Genomic DNA, 11,176 nt, shown 5'->3' with positions numbered 1-11,176 from the left:
TAGATGATCACTGGCCCAATACCAAACAGGTCATTCTGAATGATGTAATAAGAAAGTTCTGGTTTCTCCTTTGGCAGAAAAAAAACCCCTCTAACTTAAAGACTGGTGTTATTTAAAATGTGTAAAGTGTCTGATCCAACGAGCTGCAACATCACACAGTGAGAGATTCAGGGGTGATGGCATGACCGCCATCTTACTAGTATTGCTTTATGAACCTTTTAAATGAGTATCAGCTTTATGATTAATCATTCAGCCCACAAATTTATTGTTTTTTTCACTGCTCTGTGTGAAAAAGAAGCAGTTTTCAGTGAAGAAGCAGCTCTCCCTTTACATCATGTGATCAACACTAAGCAGGTGGTGGTCACATTTGAGGAGTATAGTGGGACACTAAATGTTTAAAAAGGAAAATATTTTTCTCAGGAAATAGTTGACGATAAGTTCATATTTGACAGACCTTCAAGACAGAAACAGAAACACAACCACAAAAGAATATTGCTCTTATTACAGCAAATTCACCATATCATTAATTAATATCATTGTTGATGCTGTGTCAGAGTTAAGAATTTGCTTCTGTCAGAAACCTCATTCAGGTTCATCATCTTTGACCTTTGGATATGAAAGTATGTCCTTTACATTTCAGGGTGTATCCCTGTCCTCTTTTCAGCATCTCAGTCCAAACCTTGTTTTTATTCCTGCTGCTGCAGCTGATCCATCACATTATCGTCTCCCCCAAAACACTTCTGTTGTGTTTTGTGTGTTTTACAGTGCTTTTCTATGTGCTGATGTTTTCTTAGTCTGCACTGTGTTTGACCTCTCAGAGCCACCATAGAAAAGCGTTTTTGATAACTGCGTAACTTGACCTGTTTTATTAATATTTTTCCACAATGTTTTAAATGCATCCACAGTATGCAGGTGATTTCCTTTAATTTACAGAGAACATGTGGAGTGAATCAACTGTGAATACATATGTGCATTAGCCAATAGTAAATAAGAGTATTACTATGCTACTAACATATAAACAAGTGTAAACAAATACATTCCTGATCACAGTTTGTTGCAGTTAACAGAAGCACACAGATTCAGTCTGAATAAATCTGTTAAAATATAAAACACACCTAAAGACACAGATATCATCCTTACTTTATTCTTCACCTCCACGGACTGTTTGTGACTGTATCAACTTTTTTTTCTGTCACATGTGCAGATTTTTCTCTCTTTGACATAGTTTGCTTGGTCTTGAGTTTGTTGTCTATAGTTTCCATGTTGCCATTAAAGCTGCCAAATCTTTTACACAGATTTGTTTTGACTTTACAGCGTTCATTTATTTCATGGTGACTGTTTGAGCAGCTTGTTGAATGTGGAACTGAAGAAGAGAAGCCATTAGAGCAAATGCTGTATGACTTTTTATCAGCAGCACTGTTTCCTCTCTGTCTGTCAGACCTGCTGTTTCTTTGTACTCCTGCATCTTTTACAGCCTTCTTCCTGTTTTCCTCAGCTATGGTCTCTACAGGCTTCACTCTTCTTGAGCTTCTCTCAGTTCGACTTGTTTTTGTTCCAGTCCTTGTAGCATCATCGGCTCTGTCTTCACAGGCAGTTTCATGTGTTTTTCTTCTGTTCTTCTGGGTATTACTGTTTTGCTGAAAGGGTAATGCTCCTGAATTTTCAGCTCTGTCAATATGATGACACACGTCCTCCCTTGTGTTTGGATTAAGCTGCTGTTCATCTGCTTTGATGTCCAACTGAGGGAACACACTCTTGTTTATGTGTGCTGCTCTCTGGTTTGGCTGATTATCCAGTTCCCCAGAAGAGTTTGTCACGTCCTTTCTTTTGTCATTATATCTCTGTGGTTGATAATGAAGAACAGGAGCCTCTCCTCTCTCTACCTCGTTACTTCTTCCTTCAGCCTCGACCGCTGAATGAGCACGCTGAGCTCCCCGGTCACGTCCATCAGTCTTTGCAGGCTCTTTGCTCACTTTAAACAGAAACAGGAGCGATTATTCCTACACAGATACAAACAGATATGTACTGTGCTTTCCTGTTAATGGCCAATCTGTCTATGGAGAAGAGGTTAACACACTCGCAGCATTTATTATGAATGTCATCATTTTTTTGTATTATTCTGAACTGCTTACTCTCAGTGAAAGAGAATGGAGGTAAGTGAAATCTGAATTTGAGGAAATTAATTTATTAGACAAACTGGCAAATCAATCGCACAAACAATAATTACATTTATTTGTGCTTATGACAATTTTTCTGATTTCAACATTATCACTAATTGTTCTTCAAAACAGTAAAAAAAAACAGACTTTAAACTGAAACTAAAACAACCAGAACTTTTATAAAACCTGCAGTTTTGGCGCCTCCTGCAGGTCTCAGGTGTTCCTAAAGTAAAAACACCTCTTAAGCTTAAGAATTTTATTAAGACAACTTTTTACACTTTTCTCAGTCTAATGATGTTTTAGGAAATAATATCGACTTAACTTTAAACAAGTATTAGTGATGTATTTTCTTTCTTTGTTGGGTTTACAAATTTCAAATAAAATATATTCATTCTTTTTTTTTTGTAAATCTAAGAGGTGATTAAAACCAAACTTACCCTTCCTGTAGAGGAGGATGTAAGCTGTAGAAAACCTGTTTTGAGGGGGTGGGGGGGGTGGGGGGTTATTAGAAAGACACCATCAAAGTCAACTGATCCAGCTGAATAATGTGAACTCCAGCTGTGTCGCATCAGACTTTACTAGATTCCAGGTCAGGAAATATTCCTGACCTGGAATTAAACAGAAGAAACCTTTACCTCAATGAGTTTTCTTTAGCCCCAAATAGTTGTTGTTTAACCTGTAGAATTATAAATAATATCCCATTAAAATCTTAATGTCATGTTGTTGAGCACTCTTTGAGGATTTATCAAACTTTGATTACTTACGCTTTTAACTCTGTTGTCATCAAAGTAATACCACCACCCAGTTTCAAATGATTTGATTAGTGCAGTGTAATGACCTCCTGTTAGGCTGCCAAAGTGGTCAACTACAGCGTAGAGGTCATATGTGCATTTCTGAGAGAGAGAGAGAAACAAAATAAAGTCATCACATTTAAACAATAAAAGTTAAAACATTTTACTTTGAAAAAATACCTCCATATGTAAAGTTTGGGGCACATCAACTTCACAGTGAAGCTTGATGTAGCGTTTCAGCTTGTAATCAAAGGTAAATCTCTTCAGCAGGAGGGTCAGAACATCTGGATGTTGTGTTATCTCCGATTTCTAGACCACAAAATGAAAACAACTACATGAACAAGAAGCATTTGTCTTTTATGATAAAAACTTCAAGAGATCAGATTTATCACTCACAATGTTTGCATCTTGCTTTTCCTCACACCGGTTGCAGTATATCTGGTCGTCATCACAGACTTTTTGTAACTCAAAGAAAGCTTCTAGTCCTCGCTTCTGCAAACCGAGAAGGCTTCATGTATAACAGTAATATTTATTTACCTTATTCTTAATGATGGAACATTTAGTACCACGTTGTAGGTTTTGTGGGATGACTCTTCCACCGTGAGTGGCAGAATCCAAAAAAAGCTCCTGGATTCATTCCTCATGTCACACTTGCAGCACGTTATCCTCTGAGTCAGCTCTCCCTTGAAGATCTGGATACAAAATTAAAATTATTGCTGTGTAACCTTCCAGACAGAGATGAAGCTGTGCTGCACTGCCAAAGCATGTTTTTAAACATAAAGTACACTCCTTTGGTAGGTCTAGTGCTACAGCCAAGATAATGTGTTTAGTACATTTGAAAAGACATGGATAACAATAATATTCTAGCATTAACATATGATTTGATTGAAAAGCTTGCAGGTAGTGGTGTATTAACCATCACAGAAATGGTTAAATGCTAAAAATTTTTTTGTAATTGTCTATACTCCAGCCAGCACATGTACCTTAATGTTTTTAAAAGTCAGGATTGATTAACTAACACCGTCCCCTGAAAGCAAACAAAAATATATACAGTACTGGTCCTACCTTGGAAGCATCTGGACTCGTCAGACGCAGGATTTTTTCAAAGTACTCAGCAGCATCACGTTGCTCATACACTGACAGTAAGAGTGTTGAAGAGGATACAAAATTACTTACCAGTGCACCAGTGATAATATATTTGTTACAGCATTTCAAATGCACACACACACACAGAACAGTGAGGTGTCTCAAACAAAAACTTACCATCTGTGATGCCCAGTGTTGCTGTGATGTTACGTGTTTTGGCCATCATTTTCTCTAAATCCCTAAACAGCCGTCTCAGCTGTGAGTCGATGGTTGGTGAATCTTTACTGCCACTATTGTGATCCTGACTATTAAATCTGTAACCAGGAAGCAAAGTCAGATAATTAATATAAACTCTTTATTTTTTCATTTAGTTCCAACACTCAGAAGCTTATGTAGTCCTGCAGACTGAGCAGATCAGTACTGCTTATGAAAATGGTAAAAGCTGTAGCCATCTCTTGTTTAGCTTAACTTAGCATAAAGATTAGTAGAAGGGGGAAAGTGTTGGCCTCACTCTGACCAATACTTTTATCTTGTGTCTTAAAACTGAGAGTTAAACAGTAAAAATATAGCAGGGTTTTTCAAAGTCTACCTCCAGGATTTGGGAATGGAGAGGATGGAGTGGCCTGCTTGCAGTCCTGACCTCAACCCACAGAGACCAATATAGCCACATTGGCTGACTCGTGATAAATGCTGCGTGAAGAATGGGATGCCATCCCACAGGAGTGTGTGACCAAGCTGGTGACCAGCATGAGGAGGAGGTGTGTGTGTGGTTCTTCCACATGCTGCAGAGGCCCCAGTTTGTTAAATTAATAAATTGTTAAATTGCCAATTTGTCTTGTTTCTTCAGGCTTCGATCATCTAATGCAGCAAATTACACCAAACCAGTAGCAGAAGAAGCTGTTTGGCATTGGCAGAGAAAATCTGGCAAGTGTTTCGTGACTTCAACCCTCACACTCAACTCTGCTGCTCCACCCACAAATTCATTTTCCTTACAAATGCGGCATCATTTAATCATATAAGATTTGCTGCTAAGGAGCACTGTTACAACCAAGAAATAATCAACCAAACACAAATTTCCTCACTTTTTGTGCTAAATTTATTCTTTCATAAGTTCTGAATTTCCTGTATTTCTTGTACTTTCTTCCCCTTGCATCTCGGCTTTATGCTAAGTTATGACAACGGTGTTCATTTTCTCACGATAACAAAGACAATAAGAAAAATGTTTAACTATTGCACTGATATTAGAAAAAGCTAAGTAAATCTGTTTGGCTATATAAAACAAAATATAAAACTGTGGTTTCAAACCTTTTCACAGCGTCCCGAAAGTTTTCAGTCATGAAAAGCACCTGAAGCACGCAGTTCAGATAACAGGTAAGACCTGGACTGTGGAGGCCATGGTAATCTAAAAACACAGCAATGATGTAAAGAACATGAGTCCCACATCATATAAGCAGAGCCACGTGCTTGAACCTGCCGCATTTTATACCACTGACCTGCAACAGGAAGACTTTCTAGTTTCTTTCTGAACTTTGACACGAGGCGGCGATTCATCCTGATGTCCTTCTGATGTGAATTGGCATCTTTGCTCCTGAACTTTATTTCCACATGCTTCCCTTCATCCTGCTGAAGCATATTAAATAGAGCAGAAATTAGAGAACAAGCATTTTATTTTCTTTTTTTTTACTTTTCATGTCTATAAAAAGTTATTGTCCATGAGCCAGGCACTGGCAACCTCACTAAGATGAACTGAGGGAAGTTGGTTCATTTTACTGTATTAAATTCTAGACACTGACTGGATCCCCTGGGTGTTAACATGTTCACCTTTCAGCTTTCTACATATATAATTTATAAAAGACTGGCAATATTACAGCAGCATTGCTTAAAATGTGACAAATACTGATTGGTTGTAGATTTATAATTGGTCTGCAAATGATCAGTTTGAAATATACAGCTAATATAGAATCACTGGCCACTTCATTAGCACCTGTTCAACTGCTCATTAATGCAAATATCCAATCAGCCAATCACATGGCAGCAACCCAATGCATTTAGGCATGTAGCCATGGTCAAGATTAAACTGAGCATCAGAATGGGGAAGAAAGGTGATTAAAGTGACTTTGAACATAGTGTGGTTGTTGGTGTCAGACAGGCTGGTCTGAGCATTTCAGAAACAGCTGATCAGAGGAGACTGGCCAGACTTTGAGCTGATAGAAAGGCAGCAGTAACTCAAATAAACACTCGCTTTAACCGAAGTATGCAGAAGAGGATTGGAGAGGATGGGCTCCAGCAGAAGACAGCACCAGGTGCCACTCATGTCAGCTAAGAACACTAAACTGAGGCTACAGTTCACACAAACTGACCAAAACTGGTTAATGGAAGACTGGAGCAATGTTGCCTGATCTGATGGGTCTCAATTTCTGCTGTGACATCCAAATGGTAGGGGCTAAATTTGGCATTAACAACATGTAAGCATGGATCCACCCTACCTTGTATGAACAGTTCAGGCTGCTGGTGGTGTAATAGTGTGTGGATATTTTCTTGGCACACTTTGGGCCCCTCATCAGTACCAACTGAGTATCATTTAAGCACCACAGGCTACCTGAGTATTGTTGCTGACCATGAACATCACGTTATGAAAACGGTGTACCCATCCTCTGATTCCAGCAGGATAACACATGTTACAAAGCTCAGATCATCTCTGGTTTATTAAACATGACAATGAATTCACTGCACTCAAATGGCCTCCACAGTCACCATATCTCAGTCCAACAGAGCAGCTTTGGGATGTGGCGTTACAGCAGATTCACATCATGGATGTGCAGCTGACAAATCTGAGACGCTGTCCTGTGTGCTTCCTTTCTTTGGTTCTCTTTCTCTCTCCGTGCTGTGGGGTCATTGTGTTATGTGTAACGTGCTTCTCTAAACAAAGCTGGTAAACGTAAAGCTGAGTTGGTAATAATACAGCAACATTATAAACACAGTACTTTTAGGGATGGTAGTACTATAGGTTTCTGTTGTAACTTGGTATTGCTAAGTCAGAGTGGTTCTTCCAACACAACTTGAAACGTCTGATTTTCAAAATCTCGAACTCACAAAAGCAGAGTTTGATTTCTAAAGCAAATGACGGCAGTGGGTCCAGATCAGCGGCGTGTGTTTCCAGTGTTATGGAAACGCCGCTGCCGCCTCTCAGTCCTGCGGTACCCGCCTTCAAATGCGATTTTATACACAGACTATTAAAGCAACAGTAAAACAATTAGAACCTCGGTATAAAGTACCAAACGCACGCACACTGTAACCTTTAAGTCCGGACAGCACACATGGTGGCTTTTTGTAACGGTAAGTAGTAAAATGGGAGGGTAAGGCAGGAGAGTACTCACCGTGCAGCCTATCTGATTTACGGACCTCAGCACACTTTCACTTTCGAGGCTGAACAAGGAAGTGCGCCAGAGAGGGAATGATACGCACAGCCGACACTACACACAGATACACAAGGACTCACAGCCGGAACTGGCCACAGACCCCGGAGACTTTTCGTTCATTACAAATTTAATACTTAAATTAATCTTCGTAGTCTGTCCTGCTTCCTGCTGAGCATTAGAAAAAAAGGGGAAGTCCTAAAAACTACAGAGAGCTGTGCCAGCGAGGTAAGACTTAACATTTCCCAGTTTAAATCTGCTATTATCTTTCATTTCTGCTCTAAAATAATTAAGAGGACTCTTTCAAGTTAAAAGACAACAGCAGGTGTTTTAAAATAGAGCTAATATGATGGTCAGCACTGCCTTGGTCAAGCTCCTCATGTCTTCTTTTAAGATATTGCATCATATAGTGTGACTTTGTTTAGAAACTTGCAATGACATTCAGAGAAAGCAACTTAAATCCTTCTTTAAAAAAAAAAAGTCATTATCAGCTGGTGCCAGCTGGACTGTCCCTGAGTGACTCAGTTTTATTAGAGCTGATAAAGCTCCTGATGATCATGGCAGCACTGCAGATCTGAGGGTTTTAAACAAGTTAGTAATTCAAAAAGGCTCTGCACATTTTATAATGTTGTAAAGTGAACTTTGGTGTTTTTTGAGAAAGATAATATAAGCATATAAACAAAATTTGAAATATCTTGAAATCTTTACATATTCAGATCTTTATGTTAATGTGACAGCAATTAGAGGCTTTATGTCATAAATCTCTACAGGATTTGCACCTGGAGTTGGGAAGTTTATCCAGTTTCCTATGCTTTGGTTTACTTCCCTGCTGCAAAGGTGAACAATCAGCCCACTGGTTCAATGTATCTGACAGCATTTAGCCTCCCTTCAGTTCAAACTCCTGTCCAGTGGCGGCTCCAGAAATATTTTTCTGCAGGTGCTAAGGGGGGGCTAAGCATTTTACTGAGGGTGCTATGAAGGATCATTTGTTCTTGCAACGGGGGTGCTATGACTTTTCCAGGGGGAGCTATAGCACTCCCTAGCCCCCCCGGCGCCGCCACTGCTGCTGTATCTTGAGAATATCATATCATGTCATGATATCAAGTTTGTAATCGAGGCTAACATGTTAGTGTAAATCTTATTTTACAGTATTCATAGTGTCTGATTCCCCCCCACACAGAATCAAAATGAGCATTCGAGGACAGGAACAAGTGGAGAAAAAATACGACCCTTTAGATACCACCCTGAAGTTTGTCGACAGGCCAGATGACCTGGATCCACTGTGTAAGATTTATTTTATTTTTCACTGAGATTAATTTCTATTTGGTGGCTCAGTTCTGTTCTAAAAGCAACAGTAAGTCTCCAGCAGCACCGACCAGAGAAGGCATCAAAACTGATAGTCAGACACAGTAGAAAAGCAGCAGCAGTGAGCAGGCTAAGGCAGCTTAAGTAAATGTATCCTATGGGATTTGTTAGATTTGGATATGTGTATGTATGTGTGTGTGTGTGTGGGGGGGGGGGGGGGGGGGGGGGGGTAGCTACACATTCAAATGTAGTCTGTCTTTGTTTCCTGTCTAAATTAGCTATGTGTTCACTCAGGTGATGAGTCTCTCAGAGCAGAGATGTCCTGCGGCCACGCTGTCACTCCTGAGTCTCTAACACATTGGTGTCACACCCAGCTGGAAGAGGTATGTCATGTCTTTGTAGTATTTTAATTTAAGTTTAATTTCATTTCATTTAAGTTTTGATTTTTATTTTATTTTTTTTGTCAAACTCGTTTAAAAAGATGTTACCTTTCAGGCCAAGATAATGCTTTTTCAATAACTTCATAGGCAGAAAATTTGGGTGTTACTGGTAGTTTTTGTTTTCTAAAGGGATATTATTATTTATTTTCCAAATCACATTGTAAAAATAACCAGTAGCTTAACCTGTCAGAAGTATTATCATAAGTAAAGTAAGAGTTTTAAAGTAGTGCTTCAGATTTGTAGTTAAATATTTATTTAGTTATTTCTGTAGATGTACAGTAATTCTTTCTTGTTCTTTTTAAGGGGAATTACAAATTCAGATGTCCAGCTTTAGTAGATGGCACCAAACAGTGTAATAAAGTGTGGTCGTACCAGGAAGTGCGTAGACTGGCTGATCTGACTGTGGAGGAAATGCAGCACTTTGAAGAGAGCATGGCCCGCCTGGCTGTTACAGAATACTGCGAGGTTCAGCCAGTAAGTGAACCAGCTGACTTTTCAGCTGATTTTACCTTGATAAAGAGATTTAAATGGGAGGTCACTCTTCAAAAATGTCCCTTCACTGTTTCCCACATCAGTGCCCACAGTGCAAAACAAGCGTGGAGAGGAAGGATCTCTCTAACCTGTGTGTCCAGTGTGTCGTATGCACAGCTGATCAGAAGAAGACCTACCAGTTCTGCTGGCAGTATCTGAAGCAGTGGAAGGGTCCGGGCCCTCGATCTGACCGCTGCAACAATGATGGCTGTGAGAACAAGGACCTCCAACTTCTGCAAACATGTGGAACCATCAGCCTGCCTGCAGTGAAGGGCGTCACCAGCTGCCCCTCCGTCAGAGTCTGTCCTACATGTGGCCTGAGGGTGGAACATAATAGAGAATACTGCAAAAATATCTACTGTCCTCGCTGCAGAGTGCAGTTCTGTTTTGTTTGCCTGAAGCTAAAAAGTGAATGTTCACAAACCAGCTCACCATACGAAATCTGCCCCAGTGGGGTCGCTCCGAGGCAGACCTCCATCCCTGTATGGAGGAAAACATGAAAACAAGAGAAATGAACAATTCGACAAGAGTTTTGACAACTGTGTGTGCGTGTGTGTGTGTATGTATATATATTTATATATATTTGTATACATAAATCAATAATATATATATAAGTTACTGAAATATATCCATGAATATGAAATATGATTTACATTTCAGAATTGCTTTACAAACTTTAAGTTTATTACAAATGAAATCTCACCATTATGTGTCAGCTTTTTTTATGTGTCAAATTATTTGAAGCTGTCTGAGTAAAACGTTCTGTGATGGTTCATGTAATTTCTCACTGCCAGTAGCAGTTTTGTTGTAGAAGAGCACATGTTTAGCAATTAGTGAGCATGAAGTCTTGGTAGGAACTGTTGGAAGCCATTCTAAAGTGTTGGTCCAAGAAGCTGAGAGTGTGTAAAGGAGGAAAAGTAAGTTTCTTTCAGTGACGTGCAGTCAGGGGAGGCAGGTGAGGCACGGCCTCACCTGTCATCGTGGAAATATAAAATTAAAAAATAAATTAAATGGTTATATTCATTCAGTGATTTGTATTTTAAAGTTCTTTTCCATTTAACTACACCATTTTTAGATTAGTTTTTTCAAAATCGCTGAATTTTTGCATTTGCCGGTCAAATACTAAGAGACGGACGGTGAGGCACCAGCCCGGCGAGCCGCACCACGGATTGCGCAATCCGTGGTGCGGCTCAGTATAGTCATTGCCAATGACTACTAACTGTGCTGGCATGCTATGCAGTGAGACCGGATTACTTTCCCTTTGCATGTGGCAATTAAAATGTTCTAACACTTTTACTATATGAACTAAATTTCTATATTTTAGCTGGTGTATATAATGCACAGTTTTTTTTTGTTGTTTTTTTCATTAACAACTGTATGTGTGTGTAATGCATTCTTGTGTTGAGCGATCATGAAACTGCTGCGAAGAGACACTAGGTGAGGCACGC

The 11,176-nt window shown here is 39.5% G+C and overlaps 2 protein-coding genes across 4 annotated transcripts; one reads left to right on the top strand and one right to left on the bottom strand.

Moving 5' to 3' along the window:
* Nucleotides 1-562: 562 nt before the first annotated feature.
* On the bottom strand, nt 563-7,461 carry LOC115796817 (ubiquitin carboxyl-terminal hydrolase 47-like). 2 transcript variants are annotated; one of them, XM_030753273.1, is made up of 12 exons: nt 7,414-7,461; nt 5,530-5,659; nt 5,342-5,438; nt 4,214-4,350; nt 4,016-4,086; nt 3,517-3,642; nt 3,347-3,442; nt 3,131-3,259; nt 2,924-3,052; nt 2,795-2,835; nt 2,597-2,631; nt 563-1,972 (listed from the first exon to the last, which is right to left on the bottom strand). In XM_030753273.1, the coding sequence occupies exons 2-12, from the start codon at nt 5,585-5,587 to the stop codon at nt 1,149-1,151; spliced, it is 1,743 nt and encodes a 580-aa protein (XP_030609133.1). In that variant the 5' UTR covers nt 5,588-5,659; nt 7,414-7,461; the 3' UTR covers nt 563-1,148. The 2 variants fall into 2 exon arrangements, with proteins under 2 accessions (XP_030609133.1, XP_030609134.1); XM_030753274.1 differs by having other exon boundaries at nt 5,530-5,656; nt 7,414-7,455.
* A 35-nt stretch (nt 7,462-7,496) lies between these two features.
* LOC115796845 (E3 ubiquitin-protein ligase RNF19B-like) lies at nt 7,497-10,649 on the top strand. 2 transcript variants are annotated; one of them, XM_030753308.1, is made up of 5 exons: nt 7,497-7,680; nt 8,633-8,736; nt 9,052-9,140; nt 9,501-9,671; nt 9,773-10,649. In XM_030753308.1, the coding sequence occupies exons 2-5, from the start codon at nt 8,640-8,642 to the stop codon at nt 10,226-10,228; spliced, it is 813 nt and encodes a 270-aa protein (XP_030609168.1). In that variant the 5' UTR covers nt 7,497-7,680; nt 8,633-8,639; the 3' UTR covers nt 10,229-10,649. The 2 variants fall into 2 exon arrangements, with proteins under 2 accessions (XP_030609168.1, XP_030609169.1); XM_030753309.1 differs by lacking the exon at nt 8,633-8,736.
* The last annotated feature ends 527 nt before the right edge of the window (nt 10,650-11,176 follow it).

This window comes from Archocentrus centrarchus, chromosome 18, assembly GCF_007364275.1.
Source record: "Archocentrus centrarchus isolate MPI-CPG fArcCen1 chromosome 18, fArcCen1, whole genome shotgun sequence".
Lineage (NCBI taxonomy): Eukaryota > Metazoa > Chordata > Actinopteri > Cichliformes > Cichlidae > Archocentrus > Archocentrus centrarchus.
This window is presented reverse-complemented; position numbering and strand designations above follow the sequence as displayed.